Source organism: Myxocyprinus asiaticus, chromosome 7 (assembly GCF_019703515.2).
Source record: "Myxocyprinus asiaticus isolate MX2 ecotype Aquarium Trade chromosome 7, UBuf_Myxa_2, whole genome shotgun sequence".
Lineage (NCBI taxonomy): Eukaryota > Metazoa > Chordata > Actinopteri > Cypriniformes > Catostomidae > Myxocyprinus > Myxocyprinus asiaticus.
Genome location: NC_059350.1, coordinates 6,164,238 through 6,190,838, shown reverse-complemented (window position 1 = coordinate 6,190,838; position 26,601 = coordinate 6,164,238). Strand labels below are relative to the sequence as shown.

The window sequence follows — 26,601 nt, the reverse complement described above, 5'->3', positions numbered from 1 at the left end:
GAGAACAGCGATTTGTATGGGCTTATAATGCGGACTGCTGTAAAAAGTTAAGCATTTCTAGCTACTGGAGACAAAAACAAACAAAACAAAAAAACAAAAAAACATTTGAAGACTATAGTATATCTGCGTTTGTTTTCAAAATCGTTGTTTATCATGCCCTAATCTGCTGATCCGTTTAGTTTGGCATCTTGAATTCTTGAACTTGTATGACGACTTCTGCAGAACACAAAAAAACAAAGATATTTTGATGTGTTTTTTTCCATACAATGCAAGTCAATGGGGTCCAAATCTTTCAAGCTCAAAAAAAGGACATAAAAGGCAGCATAAAAGTAATGCATAGAACTCGAGTGTTTTAATCCAGGTCTTCTAAAGCAATCCAATTGCTTTGAGTGAGAAACAGACCAGAACTTAAGTCTTTATATACTATAAATCCTGACATCCAGACGATTTGAACACAGTGCAGGCCTCAAGATTCTTTGACGCTGTTTGCGGTTGCCAGGTACTCCTGCTATCATTCTACATCAATAAGACGTTGCATTTCTTATTTTCTAGTGTTTATCATCAACCTTTCAGCGACCAAGTTGTAAAACTCAACCCAAGGCATTGCGTAACGATCATTTTAACTCGTGTATGCATTTTCAAAATAGGCAAACTGGGCAAAACAGTGTCTGGTTTGTGTACAGCACTCTGTGCATGTGACAAGTGCATGGAACTGTGTGAACAAGCTTCTCTCTGTGGATGTCAAGATTTATAGTGAATAAGGACTTCAGAAGACATGGTTTAAACCACTCGAGCCGTATGGATTACTTTTATGCTGCCTTTGTGTCCTTTTTGGAGCTTAAAAGTTTTGGACTCCATTGACTTACATTGTATGAACAAAATCACATGATCCTACATCCTTTAAAACACCTTTGCTTTGTAAAAAGCAATCAGAACCCCTTAGCAACCGCACAGCAACACCATGGGAGCCGCCCTAATATCTTAGTGTTGGGTTTTGCATGTGCAAGCACCACTCATTGTTTCTCTCAAAAAATGTTTTTACTATTCGTTCCACCATTTGGATGGACTTACAAATGATGGTTTGTTTACGGAAAATTATCACCATTCCACCTGGTAGTCACTTCAGTGGGTGAAGGGGTACAACACATAAACTCCATCTCCACAGAGAACAGCTAATATATGTTCAAATGAGAAACAGCTTGGACTGATTTTAGACATTTTAGAGGACAACTTTAAGGGGGATGGCTGGCAATTAGGCTCAGCATCCATATTCGTCTCAATTTTAGCCAGGCCCAACGCCATGCTCAAGGAGCAGACAGAACGCCATAAATTTACTAAGGCGCCAAGCGGGGCCCTTTGAAACTCAGACGGAGTGTGAGACTAAACCCCCACCACCCCCAGCATCCCCATCGCTGGAGCTACAGAGAGGGAGGAGGGAAGGGATGCCAATAACCCTATACCTACTGTCACCATGGTGCTTGAATTCACATTTCAATGTAAGCATAGTTTTTTATTTACTTTTTATTACTGGATTATAACAAGGATAAATGTCTAATTATGCTAGAGAAATATAGCTGTAGAAATGTTGTCCTGTCATTTTAAAAGTAATATTCCGGGTTCAATACAAGTTCAATTGACAACATTTGTGGCATAATATTGATTCCCACAAAAAAAATATTGTGTTTCGTCATTCCTTTTCTTCAAAAAGAGCACTTACGGCACTTGAGGCACTTACAATTTAAAAGTGAAACAATCAAGCAAATTTTAAGTATGAGTTGTGAGAAGAAAATTAAGACACCCTTTTTCATTTATTTATTATCTTAATAGCACTTTTCAGTATCTACAACAAAGATGCACAATGGCATGTTATACAGCAGTTTTGTTGATAAATACCAGCTACATTTATATGTGCAACCTTGTCATTGTGTCACAGGTATTCGAGTCATTAGAGTCCTAATGTAAAGTGGATTAATGCCCTTGCTATTGGCCAAATTCATTTTCACGACATACTGATTCACTACATAGGGAATTATGGAGCAAGATGAGACCAACCTTAGTCCCTCTGTTCAGTTTTACAGCATCTTGACATGCTGCATGATCTTCATCAGGCATGGCCGAATAGCCTGTAAACTTGATAGTGTAGGGTGCTATTAATTACAAGATGAGACGCAGCCAGAACGCATGATTTTCCGCAGTATTTGTACACAGCCTGAGGAATAATGGCAGATTTCCATTTCTAAATGACTTCAAAGAACTGAGAAAAGCCACGGAATTTGTTAAAAGCGCACAACAACAAAACAATTCCTGTTATTCTTGGCATCGTGGTTACGAATCAAGGAGGCCTGACGTGGATGGAAGTTTCACTCAAGATGTGCTGTGATAGACTGTTTTGAACACGTACAGAAGAGAGTAAACAAACGTTTACAGGAAAGGCAAATTCTTGCAACCAGCGGTTGGTTTGAGTACGTTTTAATACCTCTCTAAATTTGTAAAAAAAAAAAAAAAAAATATCTTTCCAAACTTGCAAGAACTTTTCTTACACCATTTGTGTGGTTACATTTTTTTCCCTTCAACATGTCACTGTGTCTTTGTTTTTAAAGAGACCAACTTACTTTTTGGGGTCATAAAAGTCCATGGCCTTCTTGACTTTGTTGTAGGCTGCCACTTTGAAAGGCACGATTTCCAGTGAAATGAGGCCAGGGGCCATGGTGAGAACTTTCGCTCCATGGGAGGGTTCGTACAGGTCTTTACCGTTGTCTGGGTGGGGCATTCCTGCCGGGTCACGGCCCACTATGTAGAAATTGGCCCCAGCCACCATTCTGGCCCTGCAATGCCACTGCACCTGTTAGAAACAGTTAAAATGTAATGAATTTTCACTTAATTTACACTTTTGGTGGAAAATGGTTTTAATGGAAAAGAAAAAATAAAATAAACTCTTCTGTCAAGTGGAAATGTGTAAGGGTGGGGTCCATTGACAAGAATGTAGAGGTAAATACGAGAATAACATGGGTGTTTCTTAAAGCTAAGAATGCAGAGAATGGACTTGGCGTTCTTATGAAGACCAGTCTTGAGCTACCTTGGATGAACGAACTCAGAAGGATGTAGAACTCATCTATTGCGAGCTTTGAGATGTGCTGTGATCTTCCTGTTGCACAATTGACCGTCCCAGCACATTTGTAGCCAGTAACAGAACTACTGCCATTGTCACACACCAGTTAATGCATTATTGTCATCAAACCAATGAGGTTTTTCAGGACTAGTGACATGTAAAAGTCTACACTGTCTATTACTTTAGTAAAATGGTGCCCAAAAAACAACAAATGTTGACAGAGATGACGACTATCTCGACCAGCCAGACTTCCGCAAACTTACAGCAGTAAACTCTTGAGGGAAAACACAACGATAAATGTCCTTCTTCAGCCACCGTAGTACCGCTATGGCTTCTAGGACTTCAAAGGGGTTCTTGTTCACAAGTCACCATCCGATACATCATCGATATTTGTCTGATCAAGAACACATCCAGGAAATGTTATGCATTCTTTGTACTTGCGTTCTTGAGTATTGGAATTGAACTTCGGCAGTGGATGATGACGACAAATGAGTCCACGAGAATGTAAGAACACATTAGAATGCACATTAAGAAACAGCCCATGAATGCCAATGCAGAAAACTGTCAAAATGTATCATCATGGGATAAATTACAACATCTCTTAGAACATAGTGTGTACAAGATTGGACACATAATTACAATTGGCCTAAACCACCTAAGCTTATTCTTTTCTGTGGAGTCAGCTTGTCCTCTGCTTCCTCCTAATAACTCAATGAGGCAATCGACTCTTTCCTGTGGGCTGCTTTCGTCTTACAGACTTTGTCTGCTCCCAATAAATTTTTAATGTCCCCGGCCACATGATTAAAGAACAACAGACTTCAAAATAGCCATGCAACACTACACCAGCAACTATTCTCGTTGGACGAAAGCTCCCCATTTGTCCTCTTTCAAGAATTACGTGTGGATGTATGGACCATAAAGAGACACCACTGGCCTCTAAACAGAATTGTTTAGATCCAGTCCAGAAGACAAATCAAAATCCTGCTGGACAGTCTAGAGATGTTTAATGCCTGTGAAATGAGACTGTCCTTGTTGTGTTCAGCCTCCAGCAGAGGTTAGGTGGAACAAATCAGCAATCTAGTGTACCACCAACAAATTACGAAAGAATGTGCCCAGCGCAAGTTTCTTTACCACTAACTTTCCATACAACAGATCAATGGCTTGATTCAAACATAATTTGAGTTGTTCTTAGAACAAAGCACATTGAGCTTACATAGAAATTCCTCATCGAAAACATTGCATGTTAAGGGATTTGGTATACTTTAGGAATTACACTGTGAAAATATGCAGTATACAATCTGCAAAGCCAAATTAAATACTTTTATTTACCATTCAGATAAAAATCTTACTTAAAGACCCCATGAAATACCTTGATGTCGCAGGAACTTTTATGTGTAAATATCTAATAAAAGCTTATTTTGTCAACTTTTAGGAGAACACTAGCATATAGATGGCTTCAAAGCTAATAGACATGATCTAAAACCACAAAACTCCACTTTTGTTTTCATTTAATGGTCTTAAAGTGTTTTTTTTTTAAGGTATACCTAAGGTGTCTGGCCTCGGTCCTTTTTCATTCCATACTAACCTCTGTTGGGCCGGCATACATCATCGGTGAGGGGAAGATGGCTACTATGGTGGAGTTGGGGTCAAGCAGTCCCTCCTCCAGCACAGCAGCATGCTGTTTCATGCGCCAGGCGAGCGGTACGTCGTCATCTTTGGTCCAGCCGCCTAGCGGATGAAGCAGCAGCATGGGTCGGCGGTAACCACGCTCAATCAGACGGCGCTGCGTGTCCTGCATGAGTAGCGCATGCCCATTATGCACTGGGTTCCGCAGCTGGAAGGCAAAGACTGCATCTAAAAACGAGAGAAGAAAGTGTATTTAATAGCATGTAACTAGTCGTAAATGTGCATTTTATGCAACATTAGGCACAACACTTCTTATTCAGTATTTTTGGACCTTTCTGCATAAGATAGTAAGACTTGTTGTCAGAGAATATCTTGAATTAAGGCCACTTCCACACTAATATGTTTTCAGTTTAAAATGCTTTGATTTTGTTCTCTATTTCACACTGAAACGGTGTTTTCCTTTACCAAAAACTGAGACTTTTGAAACTCCATTTTTAAGGAAACTAGTTTTTACCACAAGAAAACTGTACCTAAAGAACATTTTATTGACATTTAAGACTACAAGAATATGTCTAAACCCTATGGAAAATACTTTTTTTCATGTTTCAAGCACATCTAATAAAATAACATTAAGAAAAAATTATTACAAAAGGGGATGAAAATAAACTTAGGCCACATCATATCCATTTTCTTTTAAGGGTGCTAAGATATTTTACTGCAAAACAAGGCAAAAATACTAATTAAGAAAATGATTTTTTGCATTGAATGCAATTAAACAGCACAAATAAATTACACATTTTTTTAAGTAATTGTTACTTTAGTTACTTTAAGCAGTAGTTATCACTATTAAAATAGTTTAAAGAGAATAAAATCTGCTCTGCTATGAGCCCTGCTGTAGTTTGAAGGAAAGGCAACTTGCTGCCCCCAACAGACCAGTCAAAATTTGGTCAAAAGGAGCAACTCTCGAGTTTTCTGACTTTGTCAAACACAGCTGAAGTTCCATACCTGCATTCATCTCTTTAAACTTCTGTTTGAGTTCGGCGGGAGTAAGCCTGTAACTATCCAGTCCGTCATTCCAGTAGATCCGATCCAGCACCTGGAGATCTCCTCCGACCAGCCAGTCTCCACTCTCCATCACCATCTGACACAAAAAAGACCATCAGAACTCCAGGAACAATAATAATGATCTCTCAGTCTCATCTCCATAATATTGTTGTACACATTTCCACACTTTTACTCTCCATTTCTTTCTCTGAGAGGCATGAGAAACAAATGAGGAACCTTCAAATTCTAAAAAAAATAAAAAAAACATATGAAGCATACAAGAACATACTTATTGCCTTAGTGTTCTCCAATTCTCATTATGGTGCTTTGTAAGACAGTAGTCTCAAATAGTCAGACTATTGACCATTAGTATAAAATCTGGTCCATATTTTCAGCTTATTCTGGCAAAGTACCGCCAATAAGACAGGAAAGCACTAACCAACATTAAAATTGAACAGCAATCATTAATTTTTTATGTGCCAATTAAGGGGAAGTTAATTCTGAAATCTAATAGTATACAGAAGTATAACTAACGATCTCTCAACTAAAACATTTCTCAAAGAATAAAAATCATGGGGGGGCCTGGGTAGCTCAGTGAGTAAAGACACTGACTACCACCCCTGGAGTTCGCGAGTTCGAATCCCAGGGCGTGCTGAGTGACTCCAGCCAGGTCTCCTAAGCAACCAAATTGGCCCGGTTCCTAGGGAGGGTAGAGTCACATGGGGTAACCTCCTCGTGGTCGCTATAATGTGGTTCGCTCTCGGTGGGGCACGTGGCGAGTTGTGTGTGGATGCCGCGGAGAATAGCGTGAAGCCTCTACACAAACGCTGTTACTGGTTATGGTGTACGGTTTTACTGGTTTTACTCGGTACAAGGGACAACACCGGTGTGAAATTTTATACCGGTGTGAAATTTTATACCGGGTAAAAGGGGGAAACATTATGAATGGACTTCCAATATCAATACAATAGCCTAATGAACAGAATAGAAGAGTTTGCTACCCATGATAAATTAACCTAAATAATGCACTGAAAGCCAGATGTTCTTTACCAATGTATCAAATAACACAGGCAGTGAAGTATGCGCACTGACAGAAGTTTAATTGCAGGTAGTGAATATAATGTGCATGTAATTGGATATTGTGATATATATACATCGTGAAAATATTTCTTGCATTTCACCTAGCCCTAGGAGGGAACAAAACACATTTATTCACACACATTCAAAGTCATTACCCTTCCGAAGCAGCTAAACTGGGTCCTGGGATGAAAGGTAATAAAACACCAACATTAAACCTGCAACAACTCACAATAAGTGATGTATTTGCCCGGAAAAGGAAATACCCAACCGGTAGCCCATGATGGAGAGAATGCACGGATGAAGTAGGTTCTTTGCCAAAGAGATGTTGCCCTTCACAACTGTTGAAAAGCCATCTTTCAAAAAGCTGAACAACACACATTTTAATTGCACTTAATTATTTCAGTTTCATTTGAATTTTTAGTTCAAATAAATAAAAAATTAAGCTCAAAGTTTGAAATCAAGCTGCCTTTCGTTATTGTGTAGGCTATTGCTTAACGAAAATGACCCCATAGTACCACTTAGCATCTCACCAGCGGTAATACTGGTGTTAGTTGGTTTGAACATGAACACCGCATCGGTGTGAAAATTATGATATCGTGGCAAGTCTACGTGGCATACAGTGTTGAATCCAGTGACTAGACCTTCCTCTTTAAAGGAATATTCTGGGTTCAAAACAAGCTAAGCTTAATCAACAGCATTTGTGGAATGATGGATTGGGCCCATTGACTTCCATTGTAAGTGCTTCACTGTAACCCAGATTTTTCCTGCTTTAAAGAAAAGGAGGGACAGGTCGAAATAATTTTTTGTGGTAATCTACATTAAGCCACAACCCCTGTCCACTGAGCTTAATTTAAAATGAACCCAGAATATTCCTTTTAGCACTCATTGCTCATTTTAGCTGACTGCAAAGTTATATTCAGTATTGTTTCCTGGCAGACTGATAAAAACCTAGACATCCTGACTCATGAAAAATTGTGTAGCCGACCAATTACATTGGATCTGGCGATTTCACCCTACTCTTGCCATTTTTGTGTGCGATATGCATCAGACAGTCAATGAACGGTCTGAGATTAGACTGTGGGTGTAGCGTCTGAGGCTGAGACTAGTAAGAATGTGTCTGCCAAATAAAATTACAAACGCAGACAAATATAAATATGATCAAATACAGTGGAGGACAGCGAGTTTTGACTGTTGTCTGCAGTAACAGTGGCAACTCTCCTTGCAGATAGTTTAAATACACTTGGCTACGTGCATGTAATCATTCCCACATTTGGAACACAACTGTCAAAGCTGACTAACTTAATTTCTCAATAGGACTTATAATCCCTCTGTATAGACAGTGATCATATCAGGCTATAACTTTAACTAACATTTTGCTTTTAGGAGGTCTTCTCTGGCATTCGTTGAGCTGTTAAGTTGGCCAGGGTTAAAAAGCAGTACAGTATGCTGAAGACACTGCAGTCTGTGGCAGATTTGAGGTTGCTGGATGGAGAATACCATTTCACAGCCCCCTTGACTTTCATCTATTGAATTGACTTGACAGCAGCACTGGTGGTTCAAGACCTTCATGTGCAAGTATGTGATCATATTAAGCAAACTTGGAGAGGCCTGAAAGCAGTGAATGCCAATAAAAAGCTTCATCCACTGCTTCGCTTTTACATTTGAAGACTGAATGCATGTGCAGCTGTCATTTGCTGGCCACAGCATGGCAACACTAGCAGACGTTTATTTAATTTATGTTGCAGATGCTGGCGATGGAAAACTCTCGATGGAGTGATCTGTTCTGCATTGCATTGTTGACACCAGATCACAAGTAGAGGTAGAAGAAACTATTGATTATTGCTTTAAATTTGCATTACGTATTGACATATTAAGCAAAAAATGCTTGAAATATTGAAATATTTATGTTTTACCTCACAATACTGTTTCAATAATCTAAAGTCAAGTATTAATATTTTTGGTTATTTTTTCTTTTCTTTTTTTTCATTAATATTTTTGGACTACACGTGTGGGGGTTAGGATATTCCCTCACATCTCTGTTCTTAAAGTTTTACACAACTTTTACAACAGCTCTACAATTAAGTGAAGCAAGCAGCTGCTTCCTGATAAATGCTCAAGTCTGGTTGACTTCCCCCACCACACACCAGAATTCCCGATGTGAAATCCGCTGTCAGGCGAAATAAACAGGAAAAGTGTATTTACCAAACGTAATGGAGCCCAGTTTAACAGCCCCACTGATTGACACGCTTCAGCGGAGGGATTTTAACATACACACCAGACATGGTGAAATAATGAGACGGACAGTTTTGTGAACTCAATCATGACAGAATAACTCACTTTATCATCGTGTCCAGTATTAAAGTACATACACTTTTTGCTGTTATGGGTGCTCTGGTGAGATATTAAGCAAACAGAAGTTAGGGTATGTGATAAATGTTTGTTATCATTCATATTTCTCAGCTTAAGTGATATTAATAGTCATGTAAAATGAAAACAGGCATGACGGTCCAGGCCTTGATAGAATTTGATAGGATTTTGCAACTCAATGCCAAAACTTTAAATTCAACAAGAAACGACATTTGCAACACATTTTACTTCTGTAATTTGATGCATTTCCTAATGAAACAGCAAGTTCATTGAGGAAAAAATTTACAGAATCACTTGGATTGTGACAAATGGACGTTCCAAACCAAAACAAAGTTTATAGTCCCCCCCCCCCCCCAAATTAGTGGAGAATTACACGCCTACTGAAACAAAACTAGCACCTACCCACTTTTGAGGAGGCTTTTTGACTTTAATGTGGAGGCTATAGGTCAAGTTCACCCTCAATCACAATACAATTTACCCAAATGGTAACACTTCAAATCTATCATTGTTTGCTATTACTGCCGCAACCTTTACTTTATTATCATTAATCAGCATTAATTACTCCGTTAACTATTGCTGACATTTCCGAAAGGCTATAACCTACAATGGTAGCGTAAAATGATGCCTACATAGCTATTTCGCTATTGGTCAACATTAACCAACAGCCCACTTGACCTAGGTGCATGACCTGGTCTAAGGAGGGGCAAGATTTTCCTGGTACCCCCCAAACAAATTCTGACGTGGTCAGGATGGCGAAACGACCAAGCCTTCCCTACCTTGGTCGGATGGAAAACGAGAGAACCTATTGCCTACTCTAAAGGTTAAAATGCCCCCCAAAGATCTCATCATGCCTTGACCCTACCTAGGTGGCATCAGTCAAAAAGGAAAGTGGCGGATCAAGTCATTAAACCACTTTTTTTCTTTGAAATATTGTGCACTGATGAATCCCACACAATAAGACCAAGAATGTGAAGTAGTAAATAGATCCGATTTTGTGTTGACTACTAGAGTATAAGAGTATTCTGTAAAAATCTGATTCCCTGTGACATCTAATTTACTTCCAACTCATCTCGCCAAGTGGACTTTACACAAAGTTTACAGACGGCTGCAAGTCTAAACTACATCAAGAGAATGATGTTGAGTAAAGCATAAATAAAAAGAAAGGCGATTACTCTACAAGTTTATTTACTGTGTGAAATCTTCACAGTTGTGCCATGTCTGGGGATGGGTTTATTTGTGATTGGAGGCAGGCAGACCGACAGACTGGACCATACCAGTCCGAAAACTTTCCGCTGGCGCCCATTAGTGAGAGCTGGAGCAGATCGGAGCCATTAAAGTCCACCTAAGCCCACAATCCACACTTACAGATGGAAACAATTGTTCAGTATTTACTCTGCGAGATTCATAAGAGGAAGGTGAGGGGAGTGGAGGAGAGGAGAGCGCGACTCGGCTAAACACTGTTTAAATAGAACGGAGGGTGAGAAATCCAACTAAAACACATGTGTGAAATGAAGGAGGTCTCGGAATAAAGGGATTACGAAAGTGGGAATCGAGAAGCAAAGAGAAAGAGCTGGGGGTGAAAGACCTCTTAGGCCTACAACTCATGGTTTAGCAGTCTAAGGAAAGCTTGGCAATCAGACCGCAAGGCAACCTATCAAAGCATCAGGTCAGCATTCTCACTAGTTATTTGTGACTTTATCTGTGAAAACTAGAAAATAAGTGGAAAAATCTTTGTTTTTAAATGTATATACAGTGGGACATTGACAAATAAGGTTGTTTGAGCTGATAAAAATAAGAAAACTTTTTTTTAAATCTAGTTTAAAACACATTGCATTTTCTACAAACAATGGATTTAATGACTTTAAAAATGTCAAGTGGTGTAACATTATTCCAGATGACTTATCTCCTGATGGTTACACCACTTAGACATATTTGACTTAAGCCCCAGAAAAAATATCAAACTGCCCCACACCAAAGTGATAACAGGTCCCTAGATATGACACTGGTCCCTCGTTCAATGTAAGTTTATGGGATTTTTTTGGCTGTTTTACTGTCTGCCAAGGTACAATTTTAAGTCTGATTGCTTAGAAAAGTAATAGCACTCCTCTCCTCAACAAGCCACGTGATTTGAGGTATTATTCATGTCTGTAGAACAAATGGTGCAGGACAAGTTACCTTTTGAAATGTAATACTCATGGTTATGGATTTGAACAAACCCCAAACCTTAAGTATGAGCAAAAATAAGTGCTCACAGCATCACTACTTAGTAGTGGTCGACCGATATATCGCTGAGGCCAATAAATCAGCCAATATTCTGCATTTTAAATTATTGGCATCGGCCGATAAATTTTCCCGTTTGGCCGATTCGTTTCTCAAACCGCGAGGGGGCTAAAAATCATCTGTTCACATGTGAAGGAGCCATCTGAGACATGTAAATGACCAATCACAGTTTATGTGTACACTTTTATTCACACTCACTCTTAAATGTACTCTCTCGCTTTCTCTCTCACTCTCTCTCTCAATCTCTACAAATCCCTGTAACTTTTAACTGTCTTGTCTAATGATATAAAAGCAAATATCAATAAAACTTTGATCATATACCATCTGCAAATATGCAGATACCTTGTTTTTTTATCCCCTTTTCTCCCAATTTGGAATGCCCAATTCCCACTACTTAGTAGGTCCTCGTGGTGGCACGGTTACTCACCTTAATCCGTGTGGCGGAGGACAAGTCTCAGTTGCCTCCGCTTCTGAGACAGTCAATCCGCGCATCTTATCACGTGGCTCGCTGTGCATGACACCGTGGAGACTCGCAGCACGTGGAGGCTCATGCTACTCTCCGCGATCAACGCACAACTTACCACGCGCCCCATTGAGAGCGAGAACCACTAATGGCGACCACGAGGAGGTTACCCCATGTGACTCTACCCTCCCTAGCAACCGGGTCAATTTGGTTGCTTAGAAGGCCTGGCTGGAGTCACTCAGCACGCCCTGGATTCGAACTCGTGACTCCAAGGGTGATAGTCAGCGTCAATACTCACTGAGCTACCCAGGCCCCCCACCAGGACATTTCCTTGAAAGGTTTCGTGAGAATCACCTCATGACAGTTAGATCTAAAAACATGTCAGATGGGATTGAATGTCAATTATTACTCACTGAGCTACCCAGGCCCCGCAGATACCTTGTTTAAACAATTCACGAACCTCACAAAACGTGTGTAAATCCAGCATTTTCTTCCTGTGGAGCACTTATACATATATTTATTCCTCTTTAGCACGTATTCTATCAGCCTGGATCAAAACTGTGTCCTTTTGAATCATGTATGCTGCATGATGGTCCGCACTCGAGACTCTAAGCAGGCGATCCGGGCCGTGTAAACTGAAAGCTGTCAGATCATTGCTGTTCTTGCTGGATCCGCACTTGCGCGTGAGAGCAACTTCAGAGTAAAAGCGCTACACGTACGCTATAAGTTAATGTCGTAATCACTGTGCACTGTATGTACAGAAGTTGTTTGATTCAGAAAATGCAACTGATAATGCGCACGTGCCATCCTTGATTGCTGGACTATTGCATGCACTGTTGTTGTCATTTCCTGCAAATCAATGACAAAATTGGACGACTAAACAGAAACCAGAAGAAACGATTTTTGTAATTATTTTTAAAAAGTTTGTGTGAAATTTTGAGGAAATATTAGGGATGTCATAAAATACTGATATATTATTGATCGTGACGTTATTTTATCTATATATTTTTGAGGCATCGATATATTAAAGGGGTCATGGAATGGAAAATCAAATTTTCCTTGATATTTAGGCATAAGAGGTAACTGTACTATAAAAACATAACATTTCAGTAAACAGTAAATTTCAGAACTCAAATCTTCCTCCCCAGTCTAAAAAAAGCATTTATAGTTGACACCCTGCTGAAATGCCTCATTTATAAATCTGTTTGTTCGTGATGTCACGACACATTGCTCATTTGTATTTACACATCCCACAACATGCGTCAATGCGCCCTTGGCCCCGCCCACTGGCGTGCAGTTCAAGTCAAGAGAGCAAGCCTTGTGTGACTAACTATTCCTAACAACACCTACGGGGACCCATCTGGACTATTTTGAACTAATTTATATATAAACATGAACTACGCAGACTCTTTGATCGCTGCCATGTATCTTGCTGCTTTTAAAAAGACGCGGTGTCAAGTTACAACTCTGAAAGGGAGAAGAAATTCTCTTCCATTCAGCTGCTGCCTCCTGTTGTTTTGAGGTCAAATGCGTCATGGACATGTTCTTTCACTCATCTGCGCTATTTTTAATTGTTTGCCTATTTTTAATTGTCTGCGCTATTTTTAATTGTCATGGACAATGGACGTTTTTGACCGGTGTGTTTCCGGCAATGTGCACCTCAGTGCGCCTACAGTATGTGTGTGCATCATTTCACCATTCTTTGGACTGTGATCCAAAGATCGGCTCATGTCAGCATGGATTGCTTGTGAACAGTCATAATACGATTCAAGCTTTGCAAAGGAGCTGTTATTGACGGATGGGGCAGTTAAACACACTTCAAAAACATAAGTAAAGCATTTCATTTATGAATATCACAAATGTCATGACTGTTTGATAGTTTATGGTGCTGAGTGTTAACAGTTGTGCTTGAGATGAACAGTTTAATATATTTAGATGCAATGTGTTGGATATGCGATGTGTAAACCCTGCAATTTTGTTTTATAATGTCGAGGTTCATTCTCTTCCGATTGAGTTTGCTGAATTTGAGAGGCGTCTGCATGATGTTAGCCAATCAGAACAGTGGGCGTTTACGTTGAAGTTTTAAGGAGGCACTAAGGCCAAAACCAAGCATTTCAGACAGAGGGCCAAAAACAGGGTGAAAAATGATTATATATAACTAAAGTGTGACTGTTTTGGTGCACTTTTATAACATTATCATTGGACCTAAGGGAAGATAATAAAATGATAAAAAAGCACTTAATGACCCCTTTAAAATTAGCCAACATTTAAATTAGAAACCTTCTAGTGTTGTGTGCTTTCCAATTCACTCAGTTCGCATCTGTTTAACAATTTGGCGTAATAGCATTGGGAGACCACAAGAGGGTGATATAACATTTACTAAAGCCGGTCGAGGTATCTCACACACACACACATACACACAGGATGAGCTGAATATAGCGCAGCAGATTGCAGTCCAAATTAATGACGTTTTTTTTGTACTTCAAGAATGAACAAAGTGACGTTGATGAGTTTACAGTTTAGCGTATGAAACTGGTATAACTGTGCAAACTGAACGATTAGAAATGGCGACGTTTATTATGCAATTTCTCTGTATGTAGCCTTGAATAGATTCCATTCAAGCTGCAAAAACCCCAAAAAGACATACTTGTAACTGAAAATACAATGTGTAGGCTATATGAAAGATACATATACACAATATATCATCCAGCGATGTCTAGAGTAAATAATCTTTGTCCTTTGATAATGATTTAGGTTGAATATAACGGGAGTTGCGCTCCATGGCACTGCAGAATTTTTATGTTGAGCGTTGGTGGTGTGTTAGTACCTTCGTATAAAAGAATTTTTCCGATTTTAGAATGCGCCATGTCTCCCGCCAGACGCGTCCGGTGTGCAACCTCCTTTAATTTACCCTGCCGCTCATACTTTACCGAAGTAGACAGACTACTGTGCAATGAGCAGCCCAATTTCTGTCTGAAAAAAATCCAGATATATATTGATAATCATTGGGAAAATCTTCCAATTATCGATGCGTGAAAAAGGCATCCATCCCAAGCCTATTAAATATAGTGCTAAATAAAGGTTAATAAAGATGTTATGTATATGTTAATTACTATATTAAATTGTGTGATATATAGGCCACCCTGCTCTGGATATCAGCATTGGCCATTAAAAAAAAATCCACATTGGTCGACCACTACATAGTAGTAATGAAGCAACCAGGAGCCCTTCAAATTTCACATTTTGTCCTATCTGACCGGGTGTTTACTGTAAAGAGTGCCCTGTCACAGAGAGGTGAAATGTGATGCGCTTATGGATCATGCTGCTGAATCATCGTGATTCTGCCTTCGTATTAACATGTATGTAGTCTAAACAGTTCTCTTATTCAAGTCAGCATCATAATCGGGACTTTCCAGGTGGTTTGTGACTCAGGAAAGGAAGGGAGGGAGCTGACAACAAAAATTCGATACAGGCATTTGTTAATCATTTCCAACTACTTACATAAGTTGTCAAAAGTAATGCAACACACATTATACTGTATCCTAACCAGGCACAATGCAATAAGACGACAATCAATAAAAGCTCTCTCTCATGTAGATCTGAATTTTTGCTACAGGACGTTTTGTTGGCAACTTAGTTTCTATTTTTGTTGGGGTTGTTTTTTCTATATATTCTACATCAGTCCCACTTTATATTAGGTGTCTTTAACTACCATGTACTAACATGAAAATACATTCAATACAATGTTGTTCTACAAAATTCTGACGAGATTCACATTTGCTGCTTCTGAGGTTGAGGTATGGTAGGTTTAGGAGTAGGGTAAGGGTTTAGGGTTAGGTATAGGGATAAGGTTAACAGTGTAACTGCTGATGTAATTAAATGCACATACTTTTAATACAAGTACGATGCAATAACACGAATATACATAACAAGTACATTGTATCAATTGCTTTTTATTATTATTTTAATATGTTCCTTGAGGTTCACTTATAATATAAGTTTTACGGAAGTGATCGAAGGTGAAGTAAGCTTTAATGTGTTGTTGTGGAAGTGGTCAGATGCAAATGTCTACCACATTGTGACATCACAATGTGGAGGAAGTAGAAAGCGAGTCGTTTGGTTTCAACAAATGCTCTTTTTGCAGTGAGGAGGAAGTTTTGAGTTCTGAAACTTACAGTATGTTTTCATAGTACAATGACCTCTAATATGTCAAAAGGACAAGGAGAATTTCATTCCTCATTCCACCCCTTAATATAGTAATACATAGTACATAGTAGTTAAAGACACTTAATATAAAGTGGGTCCTAAACATCAAATACATTCTAACTGACTGTGATTGTATCATATCGCACAGTATTTCTGCTCTCAGTGTGGACAGACAAATACTTGCTGCTGGAAACTTGTTGCGTTGTGTCTGGTTAGACACAGTGTTACTTTTCTACTAACTATTTACTGCAGGTTTATGTCCAGATCTGACCCCTGACCTTGATGTACGGGTGATCCTTGCAGGTCGTACCCCACTGCCGGGCGCAACGCTCTTCCTTGCGGTGCTCGTAGAACTCCGGGTTCCGCAGGATAGCGACTCGCCGGCCGCCATATAGCAGCGTAAAAGCGGTGCAGCCATCCAGACGCTCCTTGTCTTCACTCGAGATGGGCAGGACCACCGGCACCGACAGGTTAATAACTCCACCTACAAGCAGGGGTCAGAGGTCAGATACGCAGCACATACTTCAGCTAGATTGAGATTTGAGTAACCGGCAGATTTTTAAAAGGCCTAAAGGAATATTGTGGGTATAGTTACGGATATATGGAGGTAAAGGAAATAAAGCATGGCTGTAATGCTTTATTTGTAAAATGAATGAGAAAGTTAGATGGCAATATGCTTGGCGGATTCATTGGTTCCTTCACCTTGATTAAAGCAATATGAGCTGCAAACCTTTAGAATCCCTTTTCAGGATAAAACAAACACATCACAGCAGAATCAGCTGGTTTTCATAAAACAAAGCCTTGCGAGTATCCCAATCCAAATGAAATTAGCATCAGGCACCAAAAATCATGGGCCCACACAGATCAGTGCACCTCATTTGTGTAAAGTAGATGCTGGTCCAGTCCAACAGTTGTCCATTTGGGTTCATTGCGATGATGAAAACAATAACACAAGGTGTGATATAGCGTAACTAAGTCTAATGGCGTTGGTGATGTAATGCATGAGCACCTAACAACGTCCTCTTACCTTATTTCTGCCATGTCCAAAGTGAAAACGTCTATTAGGCACACTTTTTTATCTTAATAGGCAGTGTAATAACAGTGTAAATGCATATAGTACCTCAAACTAAAATTTGAATACTAGGCAATACAACACAGAACGGAGCATTACGAGGCAATAAAACTAAATTGACACTTTTTGGAAACTCAATCTTGATGTGGGAAATTGCTGTAATTACACAGTTCTGTAAATGTGGACTGCATAATAGCTGACCTAGCCCTTCACACATTTGTTGCTCATAATAAAAAAGTACTGACTTTTTATTTTCTGAAAAACCCCAATTACCTTGAGAACATAACAGTATAAACAACAAAACCCAAGCCTCAGTTACATTTATAATAGCCCTTTTGTTTCTACCGCTAATTGACATTTAAAGGGATAGTTCACCCAAAAATGAATTTACTCACTTTCAAAAGGAAGTAATTTTAGATTATGAGAATGACATTTTGAGCAAATGCCTGAACAGTTTTTTAAATGAAATGTCTTCCTTTTTTTTATATGAATCTGCTAAATGTTTCTGAAATGTGTTTGTACGGTGTCATCATTGGTTGTTAAATATCAGTTAAGATTCAATGCATTCTCAACTATATCTGCAATACAAAAAATTGGAAAAGATGGAATGCTCTAAATACTTTCTCAAGACACTGCATTTCAGTTGAACTGTTAAACACCGCCCTCTAGTGTTGCGATCACAAAACACAACAACTGAAAACGTCCTCTATGCCTGTCACATGCTGAAAGTAAACTGAAAGAATATCCTGATCATTCTTGTTTGCTGATATACAAGATCAGTTATAATTGTAATGTGAGTGGATCTTACCATCAAGCAGACAGTTGAAGTGAAGACACTGCAGATATTCTCTCTCTCTCATGAAGCCGTTCAGAGGAGTGGCCCAACCCTCAGCAAGCACCTGAACCCACTGCATGTCCACCTATCCCATCAAGAGCACCACCATACTGTATAACTGACATTAGGCTAAATACTATACTGCTTGTATTGTACTGGTTAAAAAATTACTCAGACAGTGTTACAAATTTTGCCAACAAGATTTGATGTCAAGCTCTAGGGCTTCTGTTTTTAACAACAATAAATCTCAAATAATAATAAATTCAATATGTTAAAATATACCATCTACACCACTTTCTCACAACAATGCAAACCATACAGCTTTGATATTTGTTTTGTGTATATTAGAGGTCGAATGAAAGTGGATTTTGCTGATACCAATAACTAAGGTGGTGGAAATGGCCGATAACCGATTAATCGGCCGATATTAGGGCTGTACGATATAATCGCATTTATCGTAATATCGCAAATTTACACACTGTGATATGCATACATTTCTTTAGATATAAAAGCATCAGCCAAATGGGGGCCTGGGTAGCTCAGCCAGTAAAGACGCTTACTACCACCCCTGGAGTCGCGAGTTCGAATCCAGGGTGTGCTGACTCCAGCCAGGTCTCCTAAGCAACCAAATTGGCCCGGTTGCTAGGGAGGGTAAAGTCACATGGGGTAACCTCCTCGTGGTCGCTATAATGTGTGGTTCTCGCTCTCGGTTGGGCGCGTGGTGAGTTGTACGTGGATGCCGCAGAGAATAGCGTGGGCCTCCACATGCGCTACATCTCCGCGGTAACGTGCTCAACAAGCCACGTGATAAGATGCGCGGACTGACGGTCTCAGACGAGGAGGCAACTGAGATTCGTCCTCCGCCAAAATTGGGGAGAAAAAAATAAAAAATAAAAAAGCATCAGCCAAATGCATAAATATATGTAAAATGATTGCGATAATACTTTAAAAAGTAACATTTATGGTGATGCAGATTGCCGAGAATAGACTGGCCGCACGATTGTCACTTGGTGTGTGTGTGTCTATGCAGTATGAAAAGGCGCAGATCCAAAGCAGGAGAAAAGCACAAGATATTCCCTTTTCATTTTCTCCATATCATTTCAACATTAACAGATGGGCCGATTACATGAGAGCAGAGACATTTTAGTAAGTTTTATTGTATATTTCAATATATCCTCTGATGTTCGTTCATATTTTTTAAGTGCTTTAAGTCGGAGAGAGCGTTTGCACTCTGTTACACATAGCATTTAAGATTGCCAAAACAACATTTATTGTTGATTTTTGTGATAAAATTGACATAATTTGATAGCTGAGATTAAAATAGTGTTTCGCCAAAAACTACTTCCGACTCAATTGATGGGAGCGCATCACATTTGTGTCACATTTTAAGCAGTCTATATGCAATTTGGAACAAAAGACAATAATGATTGTAATCTCTGGGATAGAAGTCCTTTTTTCCCTCCCAAATATATAATTCCTCCTAAATATATATTTCTGTTCCCTCCCCAAATATAAACTTCAGTATATTTGGGTGGTTGGGATCCCAATGCTATACGATCTACGATGACGTCACCATAGGATTATCGCATATCGAATAAAGCATTATCCAACTACTAATCACATATCGCATTTTTACTCCATTTCTCGCAGCCCTAGCCAATAGATTGTAAAATCGATTAATAGAGTGTTTAAAAAAAAATTCTTAGTCTTTCCTTACCATGACAAGCAGAGACATAGAGGCTACAATAGTACAAAATAATTAAAATCCCAGATGCAGTCTATTATTCAACCCCAATATTATTGTTACTTAGTAGGTCCTCGTGGTGGCGCAGTTACTCACCTCAATCAGAGTGGCGGAGGACAAGTCTCAGTTGCCTCCACTTCTGAGACCGTCAATCCGCGCATCTTATCACGTGGCTCGCTGTGCACGACACCGCGGAGACTCACAGCATGTGGAGGCTCATGCTACTCTCCGCGATCCACGCACAACTTACCACATGCCCCATTGAGAGCAAGAACCCTTAATCGTGACCACGAGGAGGTTACCCCATGTGACTCTACCCTCCCTAACAACCGGGCCAATTTGGTTGCTTAGGAGACCTGGCTGGAGTCAGCACGCCCTGGATTCGAACTCGCGACTCCAGGGGTGGTAGTCAGCGTCAATTCTCGCTGAGCTTCCCAGGCCCCCAAGTATTTACCAAATTAAGCTTTTTATAGCCTTTATATATTCACCAGATGAAGAGTTTTGTATGTATAGATATTTCGCCAGATGAACCAATATATCGGTATACCTCTAGTTTTTATTGAGCAAAGAGCTCAGTCTGTGACATCCTCTAATAGTCTGTGTGAATTTGCAGGTCAGAGTTCAGAAAACCTGAACATTGGTGCATGGTGAAAATGAAACTACTTTGCATGTTCTTGCGCTTCTGCTCTCCTGCCTTAACTGTGCAAAAGAAGCTGGTAGCATCCACATCCTGACGAGCAGTCACACTTTATGATGTCAGTGGATTTGAAGACTATCTGCAAGTGCCTTAATGTGAAGTTGAGTGACCTACGTCGTGAGTGAGGTTACCTTGCTGATCTCAACTGCTGGAAGAGTCTCTGCGTCAGCTTTGGCCAAGTCCAGCTTGTTCTCAGGCACATACAGCTCTTTCACCTCATAGGACGCGTCCACTGGCACAATGTCCTACAGAGAGGTAAGGCATTGTCACTGATGCATTATTGTCATGCATGCTTAGAACAACATAAGGGTCATAAAATAATGACAGAATTTTTATTTTGGGGTGAACTATCCCTTAAAATGAGCGCTGCACAGCTTATCATGTTGGGAATGTGCAGTGCAGTTGATGTTGGGCAGATCGATGCAGCTAAGGCTTGGCCAGAATTCCCTGTAGCAAAGTGAATGTACCCTCTCCTGCAGAAGGTCCAGGAGTTGCTGGATGCACTCGTTCACACTACAAGAATCTGTCTTTAGCACCAGTTCTGGAGCCTCGGGCTTCTCATACTCAGAGTCTATTCCTGTGAACCCTAATGAGATCAAAAGAAATCCATTAAATCAAAAGACCAATGAAGCAAAGTGAGGCAGCAACTGACATGCTTAGAATGCACTTAATGAAATGAGTCTTTAAGATGGACTGTTAAGAGCATTGTAAAGGAAGCCAGCAGAAACATGTTAAAGCAGTTTCAAAGTGTTAAAGATATTCATAGCATGTGTTAATCAGGGATGAGATGCATACTTTAGTGCAAGCCTTTCATTCAATGACACTAATCAAGGTATTGTGGCACACGTCAGACACCTTAGTGTTGCTGGAATGATTTTAAAATGGGCCTTTAGGTTTTCTAATACATCACAAAGCAGTTCAAATGTGCTGTGCTTGTATCAGATAGTATGTGTGCAAGAATGACACTTCCACTTATCATAAGATGTTATGTCACTTTCCTTGTAAGGTTGAATTATGCCACATTTCACAGCCTCTTTTTAATTCACGTCAAATTAAATATGGTGTCTGCTCTGACTAAGGTCTATCTGAGATTTGCTTCAGATACAAAAACATACATGCATTCTACTTAACACATTTTACTGCAGAGTCACTTCCTCAAAATGTCTCATATTTTTGCATGACGTTATACACATACACATAAGATAGGAATAATTATTTGTGTTTGGGCCTTGATCAGAGTACAGGTCGACCGAAGCATAAGCAGAGAGATACTCCAAAAACAGGGTCAATTTTTCCCAGCAGGCTAGGCTAAACCCTGAGGTTTATTATTTATTTATAATTAAGACCTCTCGTGCAACAAATAACTTCAAGGGAAATGTTCATTTATGTATTTTATATACATTTATGTAGTACAGATATATTACTATTATTATTAAAACAGCAACAGTAAGCAATTTTAAATAAGACACAAAGTTCAATATTTGAAAAAGAAAAAAAACTATTACAAAAAGTATATTTATTTGCAACAACAAATTAACAGCAAAGAGATTCCTGTTGTAAGAACAGCTGTGCTGCGTCATCATGGTAACGTTTCAGGCGAAGATAAAGTGAAAGTGACGCATGTCTTTCATTACTCCCTTCATCAAGGGTGTTCCAAACGGACATACATAAGACAGGAGTGCACTTCTCCCTTCAGAGTTCCCACTTCAAAGGCTCAGCCCTTCAGAGGGTGTAGGGCATAGGGATGCTCATTTCTGTTTGGAATTCACCTATACACTCACTGAGCACTGTATTAGGAACACCTGTACACCTACTTATTCATTAATCAGCCAATCGTGTGGCAGCAGCTTCAGTAAATGTTCACATCAACCATCACAACAGGGAAAAATGTGATCTCAGTGATTTGGACCGTGGCATGATTGATGGTGCCAGATGGGCTGGTTTGAGTATTTCTGTAACTGCTGATCTCCTGGGATTTTCACAAACAACAGTCTCTAGAATTTACTCCGAATGGTGCCAAAAACAATAAACATCCGGTGAGCGGCAGTTCTGCAGATGGAAACACCTTGTTGATACGAGAGGTCAACAGAGAATGGCCAGACTGGTTTTAACTGACAAAGTCTACGGTAACTCAGACAACCACTCTGTACAATTGTGGTGAGAAGCATATTATTTCAGAATGCACAACACGTTGAACCTTAAAACAGCAGAAGACCACATCAGGTTCCACTTATGTCAGCCAAGAACAGAAAGCTGAGGCAGCACTGGGCACAGGCTCACCAAAACTGGACCGTTAAAGACTGGAAAAACATAGCCTGGTCTGATGCATCTCGAATTCTGCTGAGATACACAGATGGTAGGCCCACTGCAGCCTCAGCTTTCTGTTTTTGGCTGAAAGAAGTGGAACACGATGGGCTACAACAGCAGAAGACCACGTAGGGCACTTTATTAGGACCATAGTGTTCCTAATAAAGTGAGTGCTACACGAGTCCAAAATGAAAATTATTTTTTGATGCAGATGCAGTTTATTGTTCAATCAAAATCCCAATAATACCCAGAAAAAACATAACGATTTGGTGCATAATGCAGGTGTTTTAACTATAAACAAGCCCAAGACATTTTGAAATGACGGAGAATTGGCTGACGGGGCACCTTTCCATATGGTCACAATTTAAAACACTTGATAATCTAATCAAAATAAAATAGGCACTGAAGTGAGGATAATTATATGGATAAATATTGTCATTGTCATTTAGATACAGCAAATCCCCACGAGGTGTCAGTGACAGACGCTGTTATACTGTTGTACATGGCGTCCTAACATTCTGTAAAATCCTCCAGCGGCGGCCACAGAGGAACATGGAGTAATAAAAAAATAAAAAAAACTATCGGCATAGATTTTTGTAGCTAACCAGTAGTTCAAAAAAGCAACTATTGGGGGCCTGGGTAGCTCAGCGAGTACTGACGTTGACTACCACCCCTGGAGTCGCGAGTTCAAATCCAGGGCGTACTGAGTGACTCCAGCCAGGTCTCCTAAGTAACCAAATTGGCCCAGTTGCTAGGGAGGGTAGAGTCACATGGGGTAACCTCCTTGTGGTCACAATTAGGAGTTCTCGCTTCCAAGGGGGCGCATGGTTGTGCGTGGATCGCGGAGAGTAGCATGAGCCTCCACATGCTGTGAGTCTCCGCGGTGTCATGCATAGCGAGCCACGTGTTAAGATGCGGAGGCAACTGAAACTTGTCCTCCACCACCCGGATTGAGGTAACCGCGCCACCATGAGGACCTACTAAGTAGTGAGAATTGGGCATTCCAAATTGGGAGAAAAGGGGATAAAAAAAATAAATAAATAAAAAATCAGCACCGATTAATCTGTAAAACCGATATATCGGTCTACCTCTAGATCAGAGTCTGCATATTTATTAGCTTGGTCACAAGCCCACACACTCTAACATGCATGGAATCTTCAAGTGGACAGCTCAGCAAAAAGTGCAGCAGATTTATGTAAAATTGGAATGCAAATCTTTCACAAAAAATAAATAAAAAAAAAAGACAAAAAAAAGTTAACGTGTAGAATTTGACATAATGGCCATTTCATTCAGCTTTCTAAAGACTGGTCAGATATCATGATTATTTTATTATTTTGACACTGATAGTTTTTAACATTAATATATAAAAACAAATTTGCATATAGTTTTGTGAAAATTTATTTCTAAATGTTCATCACCCCCCCCCCACCCCCCCCCAACCCTTCTCAAAACTTACAAACTTTCAAAAATAGTTTGTCCTTGTGTCCTGTGTTTTTTCTGTTCTTGTGTATCTTTCTAGGGAGTTATTGTAAGGTACTATTAAATCCATAAAATAATCTAATAATAAAAAATATATATTTTATATTTAGGTTTATAGATCTAACAGTACTCTGTACAACTTAATACAAAGTAAACATTTACCAGATAATATTTTAATCATTTGTTTTGGCTTTAGTTCTAATGACCATAAAAAAGCCAATTACTTAATTTTGCCAACAACATATTGTTATTACACTGTCTATTTTTTTCTCACACAATATAAATGGGTCTTTATACATGAAAATATATAGCTGCCTTTATATTCCACAGAATTCTGCTAAAAATGTGTAAAACAAAAAGTAAACAGATTCTGCATGGCTTGATTATAGGTGTAAATACTCCTCATGAATGTGTGACATTAGAAAATGCGCACGTCTCGGCCTTATCAATAATGTAAGATCACTTCATACTGTGTTACCTCGGATTTCTCCAGCTCTAGCTCTCTTATAAAGCCCCTTCACATCCCTCTGCTCACACACATCCAAAGGAGCATCTACAAACACTTCAAAGAATGGAAGTCCAGCGGCTTCGTGGATCTTCCTCGCATTGAGACGGTCCTGTGCAAGAGAAATATACAGCACACAAAAAACAACTGATCAATACTTAACAATTCTTATCTTTCCACCGTCACACATACACTCATCACCATATGTTTCTCACCCTGCTGTATGGAGAAATGAAGCTGGCGATACACACAAGCCCAGCGTCGGCAAACAGTTTTGCCACCTCTGCGATACGGCGAATATTCTCCTCGCGATCTTCAGGGCTGAAGCCCAGGTTCTTATTCAAGCCCTGCCTGATGTTATCTCCATCCAGAGTGTAGCAGGGGATGCCATGACAAACCAAGTACTCCTCCAAAGCCATGCTGACCGTCGTCTTACCTGCACCAGACAAACCTAAGGATGCAAGACAGAAACGTCACTATGACATTTGTATGGTACGGTGGATAAGTTCAGTTTTAATACTTATTTGGGAATAATGGATAAGGGGTTTGGCACAATACCTGTAAGCCACACTGTACAGCCTCTAAATCCTCCTCTGGTCCCGACAACCTGTCCACGTTTGTTTCTGCTCACATGATGGGCTTGATAGGTCACATTGGTGGCTCTTTGCATTCCCTGTGAAAATTATAGTAAGCACATTACAGTAAAGACATCCTGATTTATTGATGGAAATAGGAGCACTTAGCAATTTTGGGCATCAAAACATTGCAGAAAAAGTAAATGATTACCATATACCACACAAAATGCTTATTGTACATGCTACTGAATGTTTACCATATTCATATACCATGGTATTTACATGGAACCTGAAGAATACCATGGTAGTACCATGGTTCACTGACCAACCCTAGGGTGGTCATACCCCAAAATTGTGCACACCCCTATGACGCCCAAAAAGGAAGCTCACACAGCCAATGTGTGCATATAAACGTCTGTTTATACTCATATTTTTCATACATTTATTATAGCTGAGCACCTCCATGGCACCAGCTTGGCTTTTTTTGGGTTTTTATCAATTTCTTAATTAAAACGAGGTGGTTCATATTCAGTATAAACACAAATAACATATTCAAAACACAACGTATGTTACAGTAACTACATCCCTCAATATGAATGACAGCATCAGTGCTACTCACCCAGTTCTCAGGCGCAATACTCAGTTTTTGCTTCTTATTCGAGTTGCCAGAGGTCTCCATTAAGGATATTTTGAGCCGCTGAACTCCCAGTTGACAAACAAACAAATTGTGTGTCAGATATATACTCGCTTGAGTTATTTTTATGACGCCGGTTCCGCTGTGTGTGTACTGAGCTCCAGCAGGAAGCGTAGAGGGTAAGAGGCTGCGGCACAGGAAGTGATGCCGAACCAACCGAATTAGGACAAGCCCCGCCCACCTTTCCTCCAGGTCCCGCCCATAGCCAATCGGATTAGTGTGGGGGGGAGGGGTAACTTCAAAGCAGATTGTGATTGGACAGTTGTGAAGTCGTTCATTAAGCTGTAGGAACTATAGACAACAAATGAGCATTTTAAGGGGCGGGACTTGTCGAAATAGAATTGGGGAACAAGAACGCGGCCCTTCGCCTCAGTGTTGTACTGCCGCCAGGCCCCAGAACAGAGAACATGTCTTATGTGTTACATAATCTGTCTGGGGTCCTAGGAAATAAACATTATATAATACAATGATACTTTTTTTTTTTTTTAAGAAATGGAATATATGCTTGCAACCCAAAC

At 39.8% G+C, this 26,601-nt stretch overlaps 1 protein-coding gene across 2 annotated transcripts in view; it reads right to left on the bottom strand.

Moving 5' to 3' along the window:
* Nucleotides 1–26,207, bottom strand: part of papss1 (3'-phosphoadenosine 5'-phosphosulfate synthase 1) — a 31,935-nt gene extending 5,728 nt beyond the window's left edge. For both annotated transcript variants that reach the window (XM_051703378.1, XM_051703377.1), the window contains exons 1-11: nucleotides 26,009–26,207; nucleotides 25,373–25,487; nucleotides 25,030–25,265; nucleotides 24,788–24,926; nucleotides 20,991–21,109; nucleotides 20,655–20,768; nucleotides 18,056–18,167; nucleotides 16,454–16,659; nucleotides 5,741–5,876; nucleotides 4,695–4,963; nucleotides 2,613–2,842 (exon numbers count right to left, since the gene is read on the bottom strand). In XM_051703378.1, coding sequence (XP_051559338.1) covers nucleotides 2,613–2,842; nucleotides 4,695–4,963; nucleotides 5,741–5,876; nucleotides 16,454–16,659; nucleotides 18,056–18,167; nucleotides 20,655–20,768; nucleotides 20,991–21,109; nucleotides 24,788–24,926; nucleotides 25,030–25,265; nucleotides 25,373–25,487; nucleotides 26,009–26,068 — 1,736 coding nt within the window. In that variant the 5' untranslated portion in view covers nucleotides 26,069–26,207. The remainder of the gene's footprint in view (nucleotides 1–2,612; nucleotides 2,843–4,694; nucleotides 4,964–5,740; nucleotides 5,877–16,453; nucleotides 16,660–18,055; nucleotides 18,168–20,654; nucleotides 20,769–20,990; nucleotides 21,110–24,787; nucleotides 24,927–25,029; nucleotides 25,266–25,372; nucleotides 25,488–26,008) is intronic.
* Between the last annotated feature and the right edge of the window lie 394 nt (nucleotides 26,208–26,601).